The 22,528-nt window shown below is 42.0% G+C and overlaps 2 protein-coding genes across 7 annotated transcripts in view; one reads left to right on the forward strand and one right to left on the reverse strand.

Annotated features, from left to right (window-relative positions):
• SLC38A6 (solute carrier family 38 member 6) overlaps positions 1-15,812 on the reverse strand; it is a 45,968-nt gene extending 30,156 nt beyond the window's left edge. The window contains exons 1-5 of one of the 2 annotated variants that reach the window (XM_064460985.1): positions 15,649-15,812; positions 14,747-14,868; positions 13,917-13,990; positions 9,628-9,680; positions 6,579-6,618 (exon numbers count right to left, since the gene is read on the reverse strand). In XM_064460985.1, coding sequence (XP_064317055.1) covers positions 6,579-6,618; positions 9,628-9,680; positions 13,917-13,990; positions 14,747-14,868; positions 15,649-15,780 — 421 coding nt within the window. In that variant the 5' untranslated portion in view covers positions 15,781-15,812. The remainder of the gene's footprint in view (positions 1-6,578; positions 6,619-9,627; positions 9,681-13,916; positions 13,991-14,746; positions 14,869-15,648) is intronic. The other variant, XM_064460986.1, reaches the window with a different exon arrangement.
• The window catches only part of TRMT5 (tRNA methyltransferase 5), a 67,449-nt gene extending 44,921 nt beyond the window's left edge, over positions 1-22,528 (forward strand). Inside the window, exons 2-6 of one of the 5 annotated variants that reach the window (XM_064460981.1) lie at positions 15,964-15,987; positions 17,689-18,338; positions 18,755-18,879; positions 20,416-21,070; positions 22,201-22,528. In XM_064460981.1, coding sequence (XP_064317051.1) covers positions 15,983-15,987; positions 17,689-18,338; positions 18,755-18,879; positions 20,416-21,070; positions 22,201-22,274 — 1,509 coding nt within the window. In that variant the 5' untranslated portion in view covers positions 15,964-15,982 and the 3' untranslated portion in view covers positions 22,275-22,528. Of the gene's footprint in view, positions 1-15,877; positions 15,988-16,501; positions 16,659-17,688; positions 18,339-18,754; positions 18,880-20,415; positions 21,071-22,200 lie in introns of those variants that run through there. The other 4 variants (XM_064460980.1, XM_064460984.1, XM_064460982.1 and 1 more) reach the window with 4 other exon arrangements.

Raw genomic sequence — 22,528 nt, forward strand, 5'->3', positions numbered from 1 at the left:
TCTGGGCTTTGTGCCTCCCTTTGCTGGTGCGGAAGTTGTTTAAAATTGAATCTGTCCTAATCCAAACAATGTGACAAAGTTAAAAAGGAAAGCAGGGAAGGATTTCAAGAAAGAAAGTGAAACTAGAGAGGATTTTTGGCAAAATCCCATTTTTCCTGTCAAAGAATTAGAATGGAATAGCAAGATGGGAGGTACTTCAGTATTGCATCGAGTTCCTCGTCAATAATTCGAATTGTGGAAACATCAAGAATGAGGCATGGGTACCACTGAAAACCATCAACTATTTTAGCCCTCACATCATATAGCCTTAAGATTATCCTCTTTTGTTTTCATTTTGCAACAAATCCCCCACATAGTCAATTATAACAAGTCTCCCAATTACTTGATATTTTGCTTTTAATATTTCCTCTTTGTGGAAGCTTGAAAATGGAAAAAAAATGTTGGGATCATTTATTTGTTTTTAAATCCAGATGTAGAAGGGAGTGTGTGAAAGGAGACATAATACTTGTTCATATGGAGAAGTTCTGAGAACAGAAATAGGTTGTCAACTTCTTTGCTAGTCTTCATGTTATGGACACTCATCCTGATGAATTTCTGCTCCCCTCTCCTTCTAAGTTTAGTTTTTACCTAGAACCTACCTATGGCAAGCTTAAAAAAAAAAAAGTCTTTCTTATTCTACAAGGAACACATGGGCAGCAGATTTATTTTGGTAAAACTTCATTATTTTAACTGTATCTCTACAGTTATGCTAATAAAACTTAAATATTTTCTGCATAGCTCATCATATATTCCATTCTGAAGTATAGCTGCAAGGTGGGATTTTGGGGTTTTTTATTTAAAGCAGGCTTAATATTCTTTACAGTATCAAACCTTCCAACAACTATCCACTGCCATATGAGAACACAAACACATGGGTCATCAATTGTTAAATTAGTACAGGAGCTGACAAACCTGCCCTCAATTAAGGCAGCTCTACACTGGAAATCCTCACTTTGAATCAGTAAGGATAATTAGGCTTTCAGGTCAAAAGCAAACAGCACTGAGAAAACAAACATTCAAGTTTGTTTGAAAAGAGAATTAGATTTCCCATATTTAAAGGGAGCTCAGTAATTTCTTAAGATATTAACAATGCAGGTCTCAGTACATAACAAGCTGTGTTATTCTTCCATGATTTGCACCATTCATTTATTTTCAAAGTTTGTAGCGTAATGCACCCTGATTACAAAAAGGATATTCCCAGCCACCCCCCATTCTCAAAAAAAAAATTTGCTCCATTTGAGACAAATTTTGTAAACCCTTTTAAAACCAGATTTCATAATGGATGAACTTGGGGGGGAAGGGGGGGAAATCTGCAAACCAAAAATAGCCCATTGACTTGATAAGACAAGGTAGTTTTGTTTTTGAATCAACACGCAGCATCTGTAAGTACTGACACAGAGGGAACACATGTACCCTTCTCCCCAAGCAAATTCTTAAGTTAAATATTTCATTAACTCACAAAAAAAAGGGGGGGATTGGGGGGGGTGGGAAGGAGAACACTGGAGGTTCCCGAGGAGCCCAGCAGCTCTCCCGGGAAGGCAGCCCAGGGTGTGCGAGGCCAGGCGAGGCCAGCAGATGGTGATGCGAGAGCGCTGCTGCTCCGCTCACCCGCCCCGCTTCTTCTCGTGGTTACACCTCTTGATTTACTTTGCAAAGCTTGAAAAATATGAACTCTCCAATTGTAAATACATATTTAGCATGTACTACGTTCATAGCAGGGTTTCTGTGTATTATCTGTCACGTTGACTGAACTGAATCTCCCATCATAACTAACCCTGTAACCCATTTACTGCCTATAGCATTCAGGCAGACCGAGGGATGTAACAGCACTCCAGGGATACACAACCACCTCTTTTCCTCATTATTTATTCTTTAAAAAAAAACCAACAACATAAAAAAACCACCACAACCAACAAAAAAAGGTGTACCTTTGAAGACACATTAACTGCAGAATACTGAAACAAAATCTGCAAGCACCAGCTACAGAAATTATACTTAATTAAACTGTATTTATATTAGAAAGCACATAATTCTTTGTAAAATTAAGAGAGCTGTCTGGAAAGCTTAGCTCCAAAGAGTGACTGCAATGATCACTGGGCACAAGCCAAGACAGGCAAGTTACTCATACTGATCCTCAGCACAAGAATTCCCCTCTGTATCTCAGCCTATTGAAAGAAGTTGAAACAAGAAGAAAAGTCTGCTGCAAGAAAAAAATCCTCATACAGACCACCTATGCTACATGGCTGTCCTGCAGGTTCTCCTGTTGCACTTAATCCCACTGCTAATAAATTTTACATAATTAAACTCATGTTCCCAGCAGTTTCGATATACGTGTCTGTGTATCACAGCTACCAGGCCCTCTGGGACCGGCTGTTCTCCCTACAGCAGTGACCTTCAGCTGATACCAGCCTGCAGCCCAGAGAAGTACGCTGTAAAACTCTCCGCATACTTCCTGCTAGACCTCAATGCTGAGGATTTGTTAGTGTTGGCAACAGACTGAGAGCTGCTCTTGTGCAATGCTTTATTGTGTTTGTCTCCATTTTTCCACCGGCCTTGCTAAAATAATTCCTTCTCTAACTTCATTACATATGCTTTAAGAAGTCTACCAACTTCTTCTCAGACACATGGCTGTGGACTGTCCTACTTTTCAGCCACATCCACAGAGAGGACAATTCCAGGAGGAGAAATCCCCATCTTCCTTCCCCCCTTCGGAAAGCATCTAGGAAGCTCGCAGAAGTTCCCGGGCAGGAGAGGGGGAAGGGCTGCGTGACGCAGGGCCACGGCTTTGGCCCACTGTGCCTCATCCATCACTTCCTAGAAGCACAGCGCTATTAAAACAATAGCGGGGACTCCGTCCAACTCCAGTCGCTCCTGGGAAGGATTACATAAAGATCCAGCAGAGCCATGCAGCTCAGCGTTTTCTATAGCAGCCTCCCTCACTCCTTCTACACCTCCAGGCACCCAACTTCCCCAGGGGCCCTCTCTCATCTAGAGGGCACGTGACAAGTTCTGACATCCTTCAAGGACTTCTTCTGCATGGCAGGGAAGAAACAGACTAAGTGGAGCGATCTTCCAAACAAGACATGGGGTAAAGGAAAAGGGTTGGGAGGAATGGACAGACCAAATAACAGTCTGGCAGCATGCGATTTGAGAGTTTCCTTTCTAGCACCTACTTCGCAACCCCACAGACACGCTAACTGGCTCTTCCAAGAGCAAGACAGTTCCCATATCACTAGTCACTAGTTATTTAGATTGAAGGGCTGCTGGATTGGCCCAAAATACCAACAAGCAGAACAATATAAAAATGAGTAGCTCTTGCCATCCCATTCAACCTTTTGGTTTCACTTTATTAGCAAATACCTATATTGCAAGAACAAGTACATATTGACATAAGGAAAGCTGAGCAAATATTCCCAAAGTTTAATCACTCTAAGCTAAGGATTTGTATATGCTCTATAAAGTCTTTAAGACACCATATTTCAGATGACCTTAATTTACATTTGGATATTGCGAAGTTAACGCATTATCCTGATGCACCCTTAGTTAATCCTTGGTACTTAAATGGATTTTGCTATTTGGTTACTTGGGTTAACATAACATAAAGTGTTCCAAAAGATGATTAAAAATCTGCAGGAAAGGTAAGCACTCATGTTAGAGATACATGCTAAATTCTCAAGCAATGTACTTGAAATAAATTTTTTTTAACATTTAAAATGCCAAACTTCACCGACCAGTGCTTTCCTGCGCTGTACAAAAAAATTATTTTTTTTTCCTCCTTTGGGTATCCTGCTAGTAGAAAAATAAACCCCTGCATTACACAAATCCCGAAGTGTATGCAGTCAGGATGTCAAATTTGAATGTACACCTTAAGCTTTCTTTTTTAAAAAGCAAAGATGACAAATTAGAAAGTGTAACTATATTAAAGTGATTACTAAAAAGCTCTGTCCACCACAAATGAACGTAAATCACTTCCGCACTTATTTTTAAAAGCGATCAGAGCAAACTTTAGAAAAGCCCAGACTAGATGCTGATAGTGACAATAACCCTAGCAAAGCTGCTTATTTTAATCACAAACCATCGCTCATTATCTCATGCTCTCTAATCACTTCTGAAAGAAGATACCGTATGATGCAATGTACACAGGTCTGATGATAGAGGAGGTAACAGAAAACAATGTTATTTTTAGCCTTACTCTGAAATTAAAGATGTCGACAGAGTCTGGATGTCTGCCCAGCAGGCACGGTGCTGCTGGGTGCTTCAAACGGACAAAAAAAACAAAGAGGGGAACACCCACCAAAGCGCACTAAGGGGAAGGGGGAAGTTTCAGGCTTAATTCCAGCACAGCTCCCATTCAGGACAAACTACACCACACAGCTTCACCGCTCCCATTCAACATCTGTAGATGGACCGGAAAGACTGGAAAATTTCCTTTCTGTATATGCATTTCTTCAAGAGTCAAGGCTCAGGAAGAGGCGAAGAGAGCTCTTCATCCCTCCTATTTTTAAGAGCCTGTTAGCCAGCAGTATAGTCATCTTCAGAGACAACTCCTGACACAGTGCTGCTCTGCTGACTTGGACTGCAGCATCGCAGGACTCTGCCAAAGGCAGTTGTTAAGGAGAGAAATAACGCAGCTGGGAGCTCTGCTCCCAAACAGAAATCTAAACACTAACCAGAAGCTGTGATAGCTCCTTGCGATGACAGCACAATAATACATCATCTGTATGGAAGAAGGTGCCAATGAGGCCCAGCTTGCAACCCATGTTTCCACCGATCACCCTTCCTCACAGACATGCTTGGGCACTACTAACACTGACTGATTCAGAGAAGGAAAGTCAGCTTTCTCTTTTCAGCGCATTTGAAACAAAGGGATCTTTGCAAACAAACACACCAGATGCACGAACTACTACTATTCTCTCACATGAAAGGTATTGCCCTTGGAACCAGAAGAACCAAAACAGTTTTGAAAGCTTCCATCAAAATGAGGTCACTAAAAATATTTGAAAGAAGAGTTCCAACTTGCAAAAACCTACTTTTTAACTAGTTTAACTAGTTTAACTCAAAACCACTGGTTGGAAAACCAGGCCCAACTTGTTGGCAGAGAAGGCCACTGCAGAAGATGGAATAAGTAGTTCAATAATATCTAGCATGCAATAGTCTGGGGGTCTAGAGTTACTGAGATGAGTTTTATTAAAAATGACACAGAGAAGGTTATGAACTGCTATGAGGAAAAAATGAGAGCCACGATTTCCTTTGACCACAGAGTCTTGTACACGATCCCAGTGTCTCCAGAACCTGTACTGTGTATCCCTCCTTCACTAGTACTGCTCATTTAGAGGTCCACTCAAACTGGAAAGGAAATTCAAAACTTTGTTCATTGCTACAGAACATCCTCTAAAACCTGTATGAATAAATAATCTTCAATCTTGGAATTAGTATGTTCACGCCTGCTTGAAATTAATGCTTGGGTTTTTACAGCCATTTCAGTTAGGCAATTTTTATTACTGGAGCATTTAGTATTAGAAAAAAATCCAATTTTATCATAAAAGCAGCTACTTGGCCTAGTTCTGGGTCCCTACATAGTGACAAAAAACAGCAATCACTGAATTGTCTGGACTCCACAGGTAATCCTAAAGGAAAGAACAACAGTGCTGGAATGCTGTTTCCTTATGTCAGTGTATGTGAACATGTGTATATTCTTGGGGGCAGGGGACTGAAAGGAGGGAGCATTCACATAACTCCCTCATCCCTCAAAGCATCCAAAACATTTATGGCCAAAAAAATTTAAAATTGTTCTGTTAAACACAGTCTGCTTTCAGGCTATTAAATTCTAAGGGCACTACTATTGAGTAACTCTCAAGTATGTGCACATACCTGAGTAAGAGTTTAAATGCTTAGAAGCTTATTTTAATACAAAGAAAGCTACTGTTATTTAATTATGTCATGCACCAAGGAAGACAAAATAAGAATAATTTAACTGGACAGCCTAGCATACGACAACATAGGTTATCAGCTCATATGATGAACGTCAACAAACTAAACCACCCCCCCAAAAAACAAGGTATTGAACTAATAAAAAAAAAGCTACCATTAATAAAGAACATATGAAACCTCATGGCTAAGTAAACATTTGGTTGTAACACAAATCACTAAAATGCCTAAGCAAGTTCCAACAGCAAAAACCAAAACACATGATATGATAAAATGTAGCTACCAGATGCAAATGTACAGAACAGTGGAGAAGAGATTATGCTCCCTCAGCCCCCTCCAGTCAGCAATGCCAGCTATAATGGATGTGCTCCACATCCTGGGATGGAGTGTCAGGCATACAATCCAATCCCCCTAAGTCTCCCCATCTACCCCATGACTACAGCACTTCCGCTGAGTACAATCACATAAGCCTTTCCTTTAAGTTTTCTGTCCTTTTAATCAGTCTCTTAAGAACGCTTTCATTTAACCGTTGCCTTTGGTGTTTGTGGAGCTTTGTAGACTCTAGAGGTTATACTCCACTCAGTTAATATTGAGCATATGAAGTTTCTTACCTCCAATATTCTGGATAATTATTGTAGTTGCAACAAGGACCTATAAAAAAAAATTGATTTCTTTAGAAAGGGTAAGGATAACTAAAATCGTATGTCTACAGCAGTCATAAAACACATCTGTATTATCTTAAAAAGACCAGATGTGGAAGCGATAACTAGTACTGAAAGGAAGGGCATCTTCTCTTTACTGAAGAGTGTAACACATGGAAACCAACGCAATCTAAAAATGAATATAAAAGCAAAAAATCTCCCTGAAAACACTGCATTTTCATTCTGAGATGACAAAATAAGGAAGTTAGAGTGAAGCCTGTTCTGCAGAAGATGAGGTTTTTAAATCACTGAAAGCATGTAAGTGCATTCTAATTGCCATCAGGTCAGTACAAATGAAAATGATCATCCAACTCTGAAAAGATAATCAGACAGCAGAGATATGCACAAGCTGCTTCCTCACTCCAAAAACCTGAATATTTTTAACTGTCATGAATGTAATTCTTTTAAACTTGTAAACTAAACAGAATTTTCTTTAGCATTTGTGATTATTCATACTGGACTGCTACACAAGGAGAAATCATCACAGGCTATTAAAATATTTGTCTGAATCCACAGAGTTAACTTCCAACTGAAAAAAACCCGAAAAGCATTCTAAAGTTTTCCCATTGTTTTCTTTTCAGTTCAGTTCCAGAACAGTATGATCATTTAGTACAGTTTTCCTTTTTACCCACTGCTCTTCTCAGTGTAGCAGGTCCTTCCTACACGAGTGCTGCCGTGAAGTCAACTTGGAAAAAATTTTGTGAGAAGAAAAACAAATTTATACTTCTGAATAAAATCTGAAATCAGAGTTGCCATTTTTTCAATTGATCTGCTAGGAAATCGTATCAGATTTTAAACAAATTCCAAGTCAGTTCAAAAGTCACCGGGGGGGGTGGAGGGAAGAGGACGGTATCTTGGAATCTGCCGTAGATGGAAACATATACTTCATGCCTTTGGAAAGGGAGCCTCAGCAATCTTCCAACAGCAGAAAATCTGCATTCTCACAAATCTCAGAAAAATATGTTTGATAGGAAATCATCATAAGATTGAAAACTGCTCTGCTTGAAGAGCAGTTAACCAGCAGTTTACTGTCAATCCAAGATGCCAGTTCAGGCAAGGTCCTACATCGGTCTGTCTGCATCATCAGTAAAAGACTCAGGTGAGGGAAGAGTAAGTACTACTTTGAAGAAAGAAGAAAAGAAAGCAAGCCACCTCTGCCTGACTGAAGCAAGGAGCATTCAGGGGCAGGATTAGAATTCAGAATGGTTGTGGTAAACTAGAAAAGTCTAAAAATCAACAAGACCAGTTAAAAGCAACGCATTCAGGAAGTAGATTTCAAATATATGACTTAAAGTTATTAGACTGCAAATAGAGAAAATAGTCTGAGATAACACAATCAGTAGCATGGACACCCACAGAAAGAGCAAATCTTGTTTTGGGACATAGTACCGCCCACATTCTATATAAAATATAGGTAATTTATTACATTTCTTGTCTACTGTCAAGTTCTCAGTCACCTCACTGTGTTCCGTTTTGCAGGCAAGTTGTAAGAAAGGTGTATAAATATCAAAGATCCTTCGAGAGAGAAAGATAAGTGTTCCAGAAAACATCAGTTCATCAGGAAAGCCTGGTGAACTTTGGTTAATTATTTTATCAAAACAACAGTTTCCCAACCTAGAAATACTCCAGTGCTCTCCATGCACACTGAAAATAAAAGACCAGATGATTTTTAGCACAAATTATTTAAACTGAAAATTATGAAAAAGTATATTAGGGAGAATAAAAAAAATTACTGATGTTGGCTACATCATGAAGCTGTGAAATCTCCTTCATTTATGCTTTCAAATAACAGATCAGACAAACATCTGCCAAGAATGGCTTATGTATGTTTAGCCCTGCTTCAGAGCAAAAGCAGACTAAGTCACATTTCGGTATCTCCTTAAGCTCTACATTTCTGACTTCTGCATCTAATGGCTTGTGGTTATTGGGTACAGAACAGCTCCTGTAAAAAAAAAAATTGTTTCATAGATTGCTAATATCAAGATTTATGATCTCTTGAGGTTGATCACATCTTAACTTTGATCAATAAATATTGATCCTCACAGACTACACTCATATCTGCTTATTAATGCTAATGGAAGACTTACAAACACCTAATCACTCAGATTTAATTCTCAGTTACAGTAAACCAGAAGAAATTAGACTCTAGTCTGTTAAGCAGAAGTCTTTTTTAAAAAATTTACATTGTTTCAGCAAACCATTAAAATCGCACTTCTGTGTGGTAAAATCTGCTTTTAGTATCATGTAACTGCAACACAGAAACACAGAAGGCATAACATTAAATATGCAGTATTCACAAGTAATATTTCCTGTGCACCCAGTGTTACTGGACAGCATGGTCTATCAGGAAAAACAGATTCAGTACACACTACTAAAAAGGCACAGCTTACATGTTGATTGCTCTTACAGCAATAATGGTGGGGTTTTTTGCTGGTGTTTTTTTTTAATCATGAGATAAAACAACAAGTAAGAAACATTCATCTGAAGAGTTTATTAAACAAAAGAAAAAAAGTAATGTGCATTAAACGTACTCTTATTTGTTCCTATTGTGGAAACTACATGAAAGGCAAACACTTATCTTAGATCTCTACCAAATGCTAGAGCACCAACAGTGAATCATTTTCCTGTCTCTGAAGAGTTTACAGCACAGGTATGATGGGACTGTAACAAACCTGAACCGGCTTGCTGAGCGAACTTGACAACAACACCGGTGAGCAAATATTTGTACATACAACTAAAAAATTAAAACAGTGAGGAAAGTAGCACAAGACCTTGCATTTAAGGAATATCTGTTTTACAGTTAATGATTAAGTCTGGGCAAAAAGCTTCAGGCTGTAAAAGATTTCTCAGTATAGTAGGATGTCAGTAATTATACTACTTATTTCATTTATATCTCTTTACTAGGCAAAGATCAGAAGCAGGAGTCACAGAAGAAAAACACACGGGTAAAAATACTCACCTTTCCAGCTGATCCAAATGCAAACAGACCAAGGTCTTCATAAGAAGTGACAGCTGTTAGTAAGGGAAAAAAAAAAAAAAAATATTTCTAACTTCAAAATCACTTGAAAGCTCTAGCTTTGCCTTTTTTTCCCCTTTTTAAATGAACATAAATTAGGGCAGAATTAAAAAGGTATTTTCTAGTATTTTTTTAATTTACAAAATAGCTTTTATTTACACCTGTGCTCCTACTACAAAATACAGCTGTATGCGCAACCATTCAGAGACTCTCCAGAAACTCAATTTAATATTAAAAACAGTAACATTTTAAAAAAAATAATAATATATTAATGGCAAACTGCCTTCTCCCAAAGATTTTTGCAAGTGATACAATAGCTAAGGAATTCTGAAATTAGCTTGAATTAGATATAAGACATTCACTTATTTTATTTGCTAAAAGGGTACAGGTTTCTTTTTTAAATGAAGAGAACAGCAGAGGATCCATTTTCATCTTTCTACGAAAATAAACATCAATCACCATCTTGCCAGCTTTTAAGAACGCGGCACTATTTATTTTAAAGAGAGCTGAAGGTAAACACCTTCCTGGGTTGAAATCTATTATTATAAAAACCAAAACAAAAACACAACAAAGCAAAACCAAAAACAAAACAAAAATCCTGCCCTTACCTGCACCCGACTTACATAATCACATTAAAATAGCCTGTGGTTTCCTGTATGCTTTTGTTGAGCTTTAGCTGAAGCTTACTTCTAATATTGTTGGTAACTCAAACCAATCCCTTCTCAGAAAGAAGGAACTCATATTAAAGTTTTTCACTGTTGCTCTGTATTTTGTTATTAGAAACGCAAGCGATATCAAAAAGATGAAAGTTTTCTGAGAAATACCACTCGCTTTCTCAGTATATAATAAAATGGTCCACAGTTGTAAATGCCTTAAAGGGTAAAACTAATCTCAAAATCGCATAATTTTATTGCCACAACACTTGCTTTCTTCTTCCTTGGTTCTACTTGCCACACTACTGCTTCTACTCCTGCCACATCTTAACTGAGGGCCCAGCCCTGCAATCTGAGCTGCTGGGGGCAGACCTTCACACCAGAGCGAAGTCCCACTAAAGTAAATGAAACAAGACATGGGAGACACAAGCGGTTCACGGAGATCCGGAGATGGAGCCTCAGGCTGCCAACTGCCCAAGCTTAGGTGTTTTTATTTCACTGAAGTTCTGCACACAGTCAGATCAATGCTCCAGAGGGGAAAAAATAAACAAAACACCACCCCCCAAAAAAACTTCATTAATTTTTCTCTTGTGGTTTTCTAAAGGGCGATGTTTCACATTCTGCTCTACTACTGACACCAATATCTAGGACAAAAGAAATGAAATGACAAAATTAAACGAGCCCAAGTCAGCTCTCAGCATAAACCTGGACTAACATCTTACAACTGCCATTACGCTGGTACAAGTTATATGCAGATGTAGTTAAACAAGAAGTATGCCTTACATGATTATTTTACCCTGCATTTTTCTTAGACTTCTATTTATAAAGATGTTGATCACCAAAAAAAAACCAAAAAAAGCATTTTAGAAAGCCACCTCCAATGGCATAAAAAAAATTCAGTAAAATGTTAAACATATTTAGGAGAGAGTTGTTTTTACCACATGGAAACAAATAAACAGCACACACATATGAGGAGTTACACCAAAGAGGACAAAATTTTCCACACAACTCGAAAACAGCAACATGAAACCTTAGAATATTTTCTAAAGTAACTGTTTCTGTTATCAGTGTTGTCCTTTGAACACTGCGAAGCCCCAGTACTTAATCACATTACTTTTGTAATTTCAAGAATATATGGTACAAAATATTAAGCACAATTGATAGAAAAAAGTTCTGCCTGATTGCCTTGATTTCTATTATGTTATTAATACTAAATAGAAATTATCTATTTAAATGCCAAGGGAAATTGGCAAGTATAGTACGCACAATACTCATGACTAACAAAATGAAAAGAAAAAAAAAAACCACAAAACTTCAAAGTACATCCCACTTAAATACCCAATTCCTCTGCTTTACAGAGTAAGCTTAGCCTTTGTCAGCCCAAACCCCAAAACAACGTAGGTCGTACTGAATCAACACTGGGAGAAAACATTGACTAAGCTAATCCAAACCTAACACTTGACACTTAGCAATATTTTTTTTTGCTAAGCATTTTGGTCTACACAAACAGTTTGATTTTGTCAAAGTCTAGGTAGATGTAATTTAAAAATTGAAAATGAAAATACTTCTTTATTTTTAAAAAACAACTAAAATGCCTGTGCTTAACTAATCCTGGACTCTGTTTAAAGTTGAATTAATATTAGAGCTTCCTTTTCAGGAGGTATTTCATAGGTTGGCTCTTTCCTAGAATTACGTTTATGATTTGAATACCTGAATGAATAGTTTACAAGCACTTTCAAAGGTTTTTTCTTCTGCACCCTTTAAATTCTTCTAGCTTATTTTTTAATATAAAACTAATAAAATTATTTCCAATTCCTTGCCATGGATTAAGCTTAATACTATAACTTTGTTCACAAGTGCATGTAGGTTTTATAAAGAAAAATGCTCAGTTATCTACTTTGGAAGCAGACGTACACAGATTTTACTTTGTGAAGGCACAAGCCATATTTCTCACTCTTTAAAGACAACGGTCTAAGGAAAAACTTGGAATGCTATCTAACATGAAATTACTTCAATTGTTTACAGGAGTTATAGTAAATATAATTTGAGAGAAATCTTATTTTTTAAAAAAATTAAAAAAAAAAATCAAAACACAGAAGGCTGTAAATCCAGCAAACTTATCTAGACACAGTTCTGGTGCTAGTATTATCTGTGAACATTACATGATAATTAATTATTAACTGTAAAGTGCTCATTTCAGACAAGAGAAATACTTCATTCCGTCATGTCAGTGGTATTCCTTGCTTTCAGTTCCGTGTATTTAAAAAATGCTTTCCTGAGGTGGAATGTTGCCTTTGGACAATAACTGAGGAGTTAAAACATTCCTGTACATTAGGTCTCCAAGTTCATAATGTGGAAACTTTTCTTATTTCAAAAAGCTTAAATCCTTAGTTTTCCCCTCTCCCCAGTACTTCTTTTTGCAAGGATTTCTTTAATTATTATTTTACCAGACAACAGCATAATACTACCTAGTGCCTATAGAATACAGAACTTTTCAGCCTCAAATAAGAGGCAAACAAAGTTCGTAAATTGTCTCAAGTGCCCCCTTTCTTGCTTCTTATGTAGCTTTCTAGCTACTTATTTCAGGTTCTTATTCCTTTCCAATAAGCAGAGCTCCCAGAGGAGAAAAAAATTACCAAAGATTTAGTCCCAAATCATCAAGCGGCCAACAATATCAACCATAAAAGTAACCCTACCTCTGAAGAGTATTTTTTAAGAATGTATGAAGATCACTCAACGGGTGAAGACAGGAGCAGCAGATCTAAGAAGAATCAGGAAGCAATCATCAGAGAGACCAAAGCTAGCTATAGAAAACAAAGCCAATAGGGAAAGCAATGGAAGCTTTCTCCCACCACCTTTGAAAAGAGAGGAAAACAGATGAGAGGGAAACAGGTGACTGAAAGAGATGGAGACTTCCTGCCATAACGTGATCTTTGTGTACGAGAACTCAAGGAACTAGTCTGTTGTTTCAGTAACAATTAAAAGCAGCAAGAATTAAAATATGAGGAGAACAGACTGCAGATACTAGGATCTACCATTTGAACATCCTCAAGCAGTGCATTTTCTAAGGACTGCAACGTGACTTCTCATTCAGCATCAAAAAATGCTGTAAATACCTGCATCTGTGAAGTGCCATGAGAATTATGATAATCCAGTATGATTACAAAGCCTGAAAGGTATCCATTTCAAACTGTAAACAAAACATATTATGACAACTAAAAGAATTAAAAGTCCACTGAAAGCAACAGTACACATTGAAGTAGCATGCAAAATAACTTTTCTCCAGCAACAGAGGAGCTATCTTTTTGGAAAAATGAGAGGGACATTTTGAAAAAAATGAAAACTGAAAATCTAGAAGCCAGTCAGTTTGGCATTTATTTTTCATAAGAAGGTTCAAAATTGTATTTTTAAATGGCAAACAGTAATCATTAAAAATGTTAAATATTTCAACACCACTGAATCAAACACAGCTACCTGTTAACATGCTGTTAATTGTTATTATTATACTGGGTCCTGCCTTTGTGATATAGGCAAGGAAGTATTTCAGAGATCACTGTTTGATAAATCGTTTTCACTTACCAGTCTGAGTGCACATACTGAGCAGAAGAAATACAGAGTAAGAAGCAAGGCTGGCAACAATCAGCAACAAGATACTAAAAAAACACAAAATAGTTATGAATAAAGCACTTTAAGAGTACAACACACTTTCTATCCTTAAGAATGCTACTTCTGCAAAAAGTAAGCTGACACAACACAAGATTTCCTCATTTTATGGCTTATATCTGCTGACTGTCATTCATATGGTCTCTGACCTTCCCAATACTTGCTAAGTTCCTCTGTTCCTCATATTGTCCACCAAAGTATATCACAGACTATACAGGGTAAAGACCCGATCTGTGAAGTACAAAGAGGACATGAACATCAGAGTGCCTCTACACAGACAAATATTTATCTTCTAATGAAGTGAATCTAACACTTAGAAAATGCTAAAAGTGACAATTCAGGCAACTTTGGCCCCAGTATCCACAGGTCAGTATGTCCAACAAGCAGACGTGCAAACAAAAGCACAAGCTGATCTGCATCCCTCAGATCCGCAGCCATTCTACTCCAGAAGGCCTGTTTCTGGAACTAAAGGAGACAGCAGCTTTAAAATGTAAATATCAATCTATTAGGAGTACTGGCCAAGAAATTGCCACCATGTGGCAATTTAATGCAATTTCTGGGCAGTACTTAGGCCAGATATGAATGACTACACCAAAGAAGGAAGATTTTATTCAACAATGTTGAAAAACACAAGCTATTTATTTCTTCCTCAGTTTTTGAACAAGAATCTTAGTAATCAAGTTTTGTTCCATTTAAAACTACAAGCTGAATTTAAAAATAAGTGTACGTACGAACTGGAAACTTACCTAAACCCCATGATCCCTGTGTTGGCCATAGCATAGGATAAGCCAAGTATGCCACTTCCCATGATTGCATTCATTAAATTAAATACTGAGAAACCAAAGGACGAGCCACGATTTGGAGGGTTCTGTGAAAAGGGCAAAACAAAGTACGATTAGTGCGAGAGGTGTTTTGGTCTTTCATAGGAGGGAATTGGGGGGGGGGGGCAGTCAACTTCTTCCCTAAGCTAGATGAAAAAATCTCTTTCCCCATTCTAATACCACGCAAACCCTCCTGCGTATAAAACGACACGATAAGGATCCCATAAGGATCCCAAGAGCACCACAGCCTCTGAGAACGGCGACACCAGAGCGCAAGAAGAGCGCAAGAAGAGCGCAGCACGACCCACGCTTCCAAGCGGGCCGTCCCCGCGCGCTGCCGGCAGCTGCGCGGCGCAGAGCGAAGGCAGCGCTTCCCGACCCCGTGCAACCAAAGCACCAAACGGAGCAGGAGAAGCGCCAGGACCAGTCGTTCGGCTCCACAGGCCCGGTGCAGCCCCCCGCCCCCGGCCGCCCTGCACGGCCCCGCCGCCCCCCGAGCTGCAGCGATCGATCCCGCCCTGGAGCCCGAGCTGCCGCCCCCCGCCCCGGGGCCGCGCTCCCCACAACTCCTCCTCAAGCCCAAGCCCGGCCGGGGGCAGCCGCCCCGCAGCCTCCCGCCCCGGGAGCCGCCGAGCCGGGGCCGCCCCGACCGACACAGCACCCGGCGAAAGCGAGTGAAATGAAGCCGGGACGGCGCCCGCCGCCCCCCGACGGAGCGGAGTGGGCCCGGCCACCGCCCCCGGCCGCAGCCCCCGCAGGGCGCTCCCCTCAGGGCGCTCCTCTCGGGGCGCCCGCTGCCCCCGCGCCCCTCCCCGCCGCCCCCTCACACGCACGCTGCCCGGCAGCGGCGGCAGCAGCGGGGCGGACTCTCCATCCTCATCCTCGTCCTCCTCCTCCTCTCGCTGCCGGCGGGCGGACAGGTACCAGCCCCGCTCGGCCCCCCGCCGCGCCTCCGCCATGGCACCCCTCGCCCCTCCGCCTCGCCTCTGAGGGGAGCGCCGCCGGGGGGGCGGGGACAGGGCGGGGCCACCCAAGGGAGAAGGGCGGGGCCGCCGCTGTAGCCCCGCCCCCCTCGGCGCGGCCGTACGGATCGGCGCGGCGACGTAGCGTCACGGCGGCGGTGGTGACGTGAGGCGCCGGCGCGGCGCGGCGGGGCTCGGTATGAGGTGAGGGATGGGCGGGGGCGGGGGAGGGGGAGGTAGGGGTGGGGGTGGGGTGGAGCGGAGCGGTAGCTATAGTAGCGGTGCGGCCTGTGGTGGGTGGGGGGTCCCGCAGCCCCGGTAGGGCCTACAACGTCCGGTGGGCGGCTCAGGCCCCGGCGGGTCCGAGGCGGCGGCTGGCAGCGGGGCTCCCCTCAGGGACTCCTCGGAGGCTCTCGCCCCGCGGCACCGCCCGCCCCGGCGAGGGTCCCTTCCCGGGTGAGGCTGGGCCGGCGCCTCTCCGGCCCGCCCGGGGCTCCCTGAGCTTGGTGCCCGGCGTTAGGGGAGCCGGGGGCGGGTGGCATCCCGCCGGCAGCACCCCCCACCCCCGATGTGTCTCAGGTTGCCGCGAGGGAAGAGCGGGGCAGCCGGGGGCTCTCGGCGGGAGGCGGGGGACAGGCCATTCCGGAGCCAGCGTGGGGAAGGTGCGAGTCCTGCCCAGACCCAGCGTGGGGGCTTTTATCTTGCAGCGTATCCGGTAATACCGAGAAACCCGTTCGAACGAGACCCCTTTTCCCTTAGCTGGGGAATGCCTAAGGAAAACACTGGGATGTTCTGGCCTCCGGATGAAATCTTCCTCCTCTGTAGCAGACGTGAAGAATGTAATGTTTATTTTTTTGAATCAACAGGGAAAGGAGGTGTGCTTTGCCAAAAACTTGGCTTAGGGAAATGAGCTGGCGTGGGGATGTAGGGGGTCCCAGCGGGGAGCTGGGATCGGGGGGGAGGGTGGACGGGAGCGGGGCCAGCTTTGGGAGCGCTTGGGTGCAGCCCCTTTTGAAGAAGAGACCGCATGGTTCATTCCCCTGGACGAGGGCAGCAGCCCTGTACGTCGGGTGTAGGTGTCTGAGGCAGGCAAGAGAACCGGTTTCCTTTCAGAGCTAGTTTGCATCTCTTATCAACCCCCAGTCTTAAACTTCCCAAGAAGGGAGGAGAAATGTCGGCCTCACTACCGAAATCAGTGGTTCCTACCTGGGAGCAGCCAACACAGAGTCAGAAACATTGAGCCCCTTTGGACTGTCTTTAGTGGAGGAAACCATTTAGAGGAGCGTAAAGCTACTTTTCAAGTCTGTGTCCTATGAATGAACTGTGGAGAGGGGCTCAGTCACTTGAACAGACATTACTAATGCTTCCCTGTACCTTTAGGGGAATTCTGCATTTAATTCATAGTCTTTCTGGCACAAAGCACATAGAGCAAAGACACTACGGAGCGCATAACCTCTTACTGCTGGTGTATAGGAGGCAGAAATTGCTGAGGAGTGATTATGACCACCATTGCTAATAACTTTTCTAGCAACAAATTTTCTGCCTGGTAATGAATTTTATCAGAGACAGAAGGGATCCAGCAGTAGGATCAAGACAGTAGAAATTTTTCCATTGGGCATACTGGTATTAATATCAAGTTCATTAGAACAAAGAGGGGTCATTGTATTTTGGCAGGGAGGGATTATCTTATTGCTTAAAGTGAGTTAACATTCAAGTCTAAAAATACATATGCGAAAGGACAGAAATTAGTAGTATATAATTCATAATAAAGAGCTTTACTAAACTATTGTGGATTGTTTGGTAGGTGGAAATTTTGGTACAAGAGAACAGTAAATCTGTGTGATTTGCAGCCTTTTTAATAGAATGATTACATAATGTCTATAAAATGAACAATTTCTCTTCTAGGACTTTATGGAGATTTGGATACTCTGCCAGGCTACTGAAAACTAATCATTTTAGGACAGCTGCATCAAATACATCATTTCCAGCAGTTTGGACGCTGTTGGCGCAACATTCTGGCAGAATACCTGGGCTTTTTGTAGTAGTTAAAAAAAATAGTTTTTTTACAATGCCTGAAACTGTGGAGGATAAAGCTCATGTAGAACTGTGTTCGCCGCGTCCTGAAGTGCGTGGGATGACGCTGCTCAACAGAGAAGCTTTTAAAAGGACAGTTGTTGTTCCGGTTATTAAAGTCAAGAAGGAAATTGTAAATACTTTGCTAAAATCCCTAAAACATACCGTACTGCAGCGTCCTGGTCTAAAGAGAGTGGTTGAGGATCCTGAAGATGAGGACAGTAGACTTGTTATTTTGGATCCTCATAAAATACCAGAATTCTCATTGGCAGAGTCGGAGCAAGAGGTATTAAAACAGCTTAATGTTCGTCCTGAGGTGTCCAAGTATAACTTAGAGCTGACTTATGAGAATTTCAAGTCAGAGGAGATCCTACGAGCAGTCCTTCCTGAAGGTCAGGCAGTCACCTCTGGGTTTAGTCGTGTTGGGCACATCGCTCATTTGAATCTTAGAGAGCATCAGCTACCGTACAGACATTTGATCGGTAGGTAAAAGAACTCTTCAAGAAGTAGTAATTCGTGTATTTTGTATGTTGTTATAAAGGTATTTTAACAATTATTCTGATGATGAATTATTATTTGTACAAGGAAAACTTTTGGATGCTTTTCGTTGCTGTATATTTTGACCTTAAATAGCCTTATGCCGATGCTGTAGCTGCGCGCAGAAGGCACGGTTCTCTCCACTTGCAGTAATTGTGGTCTCACCTCACTGAGCGTTGGGGCAGGGTAAGGTATGTGCCTTAGAGATGTCACATCTGCAACCCTGACACGTTGGAGGAAGGTTGTTCTAACCCATGCTTACTTTTGTTAATTTAACTTTAAACAGCAGTGTTTTTATCTCTTGTAGAACATCAAGAGGTTGTGGTCCCTTAACTAGAATATCTTTTGCCCTGTCTTTCAGGCCAGGTTATAATTGACAAGAATCCGGGAATCACCTGTGTAGTGAACAAAACCAATATTATTGACAGCACGTACAGAAATTTTCAAATGGAAGTGCTCGCTGGAGAGAGCAGACTAGTAACCAAGGTACAGGGGTCCCGTCCGTGTCCCCCCCCTTATTTTAAATTTGATGTGCTAAAGCCCCAAGACATCTACTGGAAAGATGTGATGAAGCGATGCTGTTAAAGCCGTTCCTTTGCGCAGTGCCCTTCCTGACACTTGTTTTAGAGTGTAAGAGTTGGCAGCTACGTCTACGTACGTTTGTGCTGGTCTGCCAAGAGCAAACTCACAGCCACAGGGGTCAGGAAGATACGTATTCGTTCAAGTTCACAGCCTACATTTTAATAACATGTAAAAGCAGCTGAATTAAAGGTTTCTTACAGAGATACTAATTACAAACTTGTAGCGAGGGATGTTTGTCATTCTAAAGCCAGAATATTTAATGGATTTGATCTAAGAAAATGCTGTTTCTTAATTTCACCAAGACTCGTGCAGCAACTGGTACAGAACATAAGACCATGTTTTTAAACCTCGCTGTCTTTGCAATGTAGGCAAGATTTTGCCTGTGCCTTTTTCCTTTTCGGTCAGCAGCAAGATAAACCTCGTCTCCCCTCTGTTCTGACATTTTTCAGGTGTAAGGTGTGATGTAACTGCCAAGTATTCTTCACATCGGGTTTCCTGTCTTTAGCTGGAAACTTGGCCACTGGTTTGACCAAAAAATATTTTTCCTAACTGTTAGCAGTTTTATACTTTTAGAAGAGAAAACATTAGATTACCAAATTAAAAAGTTGAATAGCTTTTTAGAACATCCTGTACATGCACTGAGAAGGCGTGACAATCAGATATTATGCAGATGGTATTAGCTCATTAAGCACACATCTAGCATACCGCTGAGCTGCACGCTGAGGAGCACAGATACACGTCACCGTGTCTCTTGCTGGCAAAGCAAACGATGCAGCGGTTTGGATCTGAAGTTCCTTTACTTCGGAGTCACGCAGTCCAAGTGTGGTGGTGCAAAGTGAGCATTCCCACTCTCATGTGAATAAATACTGTTTCTTTTGAGGTCTGTTCTGAAGATAGCGATCATCCCAAAGTTTGGGTTTGGATCAGTTTCCAGACTCTGTCACCTTGAGAGATTAAATGCAGTATTTTTTCACACTGCAGAACTGGCTCCCAGTGGCTTTGAATTTGGCTGACTCTTGCCATTCTTGCACTATAGCGTTCTCAGATGCTTATTTACTATGTGGACTCTGCTAAGGAGGGCTTGAGGCATCTTCCCGAAGTCTGCTTTCAATAAAGGAGTTGTCAGCCAGCCACAAAGCTCTTGAAAAGCCTTAGATTTTTTTTTTAATGGTCATTTTAAGTTGCTGCTTTATTTCCACCTGGTGATTGAGACATGCATAGGCCAGCCACCTGGACTGACAGTTGGAACGTTCCTTATGGCTACTTCTGATGAGTAGATCTGTTTATACAAGATTCATGTGTACTACTGATCGGACAAATGTCAATGTACATGTTACCTTTTGATAAAGCACCTTGTTTTTTAGCTCTTAATTGCTGATAATGCTTAAACACGTCTGGAATCTGAACACAGAGGCTTAACCACATGTTCTGAACTTTCAGGTTAAAGAAAATAATATTGCCTATGAACTGGACTTCTCTAAAGTCTACTGGAACCCACGTCTTTCCACAGAACATGGCCGTATCATTGAGCTTTTAAAGCCTGGTGATGTACTTTTTGATGTCTTTGCTGGGATTGGACCTTTTGCTATTCCAGCAGCAAGGAAGAAGTGCTGCGTGTTTGCAAACGATCTCAATCCTGATTCCTACAACTGGCTTCTGCACAACTGCAAACTAAACAAAGTAGACAACAAAATAAAAGCGTTCAACATGGATGGCAGGGACTTCCTCCTGGGGCCAGTAAGAGAGGAACTAAGTAAAGAACTCCCACTTCTGAAAGAAGAACAGAAAACCTCTTTTCATATAGTCATGAATCTGCCAGCCTTGGCTATTGAATTTCTAGATGTTTTCAGGCATCTCTTAGTGGGAGAGCCGCGCAGCACTGCTGGCCTTCCCATGGTGCACTGCTATGGTTTCTCCAAACATGACGACCCCGCCAAAGATATTCAGGAACGAGCTGAAGCTTCACTGGGAACCTCCTTAGACGGACGCTGTTCTACTTACCTGGTTAGAAACGTTGCACCGAACAAGGAGATGCTGTGCATTAGTTTCCAGGTTCCAGCGGACGTGCTCTACAAGAGGCCCTGCCCTGATGAAGGTAAGGAACAAGCCTCCTCTGCAGCACCTTTTGCTGTCTCAGGCTGGCCGTGCCGTGCCAGCCCTGCAGGCCACTTCGGCTGTGTGACAGCAACGTTGCAGGCTGGCAGCAGCGCGGAGGGAGCGACAGGACTGAGCACCCACACGTGTGTGCAGCAGCTGCTGGGCTTCATGCGCTCTCAGTAGCAGCGCTCTGCTCCTCTCACCCCAGCGTGAGCCTCCCCAGAAAAGATGGTGGACTGGATAGGATCATCCCACAGGCCATAAACGAGACCTTTATGCGTTAGATTGCCTTCTGGGGAGGATGGGAGATCTAACGCTGAGCACACGGTTCTGGTAGCTAAATACTTAAGAACTGGAGCTTCATTTTCACCCAGGGTAGGCTGCATACTGCCAAGTGACCAGTCCCACTTCTCACCCTCTCCTGTATGGCTGCATGGACTCAGCTTAGGTCACAGAAGCACGGGTTGGAAGGGACCTTTGGAGACCATCCTGTCCCACCCCCTGCTTGAGCAGGCACACCCAGAGCAGGGGCACAGGACCGCGTCCAGGTGGGGTTTGAGTGTCTCCAAGGAAGGGACTCCACACCCTCCCTGGGCAGCCTGCGCCACTGCTCTGGCACTATGTCAGCAGAATCCAGTTCTGTAAAATTTAATTGAGAAATAGATCTCCTTAGAGATCCTTAATGTTGAATGTGATTATTCTTCGGTTTTTTCATAATTGGTCATTTGATTCTCGAAGCACTTGCAGGTGCCAGTTGGTTTCAGTGATCCTGGCTTCGCAGTGCATGAGAAGAGGGGGAGAGAGGAGGCTTTCATTCTGCAGTTACATGACCTGGAGGAAGGGAGGATTTGATAAAGCTTTAGTGCCATGAAACGTACTTTCACGCTGTTGTTGGGTAGCACTGAGCTGTAGGTCAGAATGTAGCTCAGTACAGGTTTTCTGAAGGTCCTTTTTGGCATTTAGTAAAGACTCCCCATTGTTGCTGTAACAGTTTTAATTTGTGACTGTTAATCCCGATTTCGACCCTCATCTCTTCCTGTTAAATCCCTTAAGTGTTACATGGCTGTGGTTTAGTTCAGTCTGTTTACTGTACGTTAAATAACTCAGTTTTTTCTAACCTTCTTCCAGCAAAACCAGCCGCTAAACGTCTGTGTACCAGCATAGAGTTTTCTGAAGAAAAGCTGGAGTTCAAGAAGAGTTGAAGACTAGAGTTACAGTAACTGCCTCGCTGCGCTGCGTAAGATGTATGTTGGTTACCTCCGGTTTACCCCTTGAATTATTTGAAGTGTACGTGTTACCCATCTCAGGTGCAAAGAAGTGTAATGCGTGTTGCAGCTTCCTTTTGTGAGCCTCGCTTCTTGCATTTACCTTTATTTTTAACTGTGGGATCAATAAGCAGATTGAAGTTGTTACTATAAAAAAAACTTTACTTTTTTGTAATAAACCTGTTTTGGTA

Source organism: Phalacrocorax carbo, chromosome 9 (genome assembly GCF_963921805.1).
Source record: "Phalacrocorax carbo chromosome 9, bPhaCar2.1, whole genome shotgun sequence".
NCBI lineage: Eukaryota > Metazoa > Chordata > Aves > Suliformes > Phalacrocoracidae > Phalacrocorax > Phalacrocorax carbo.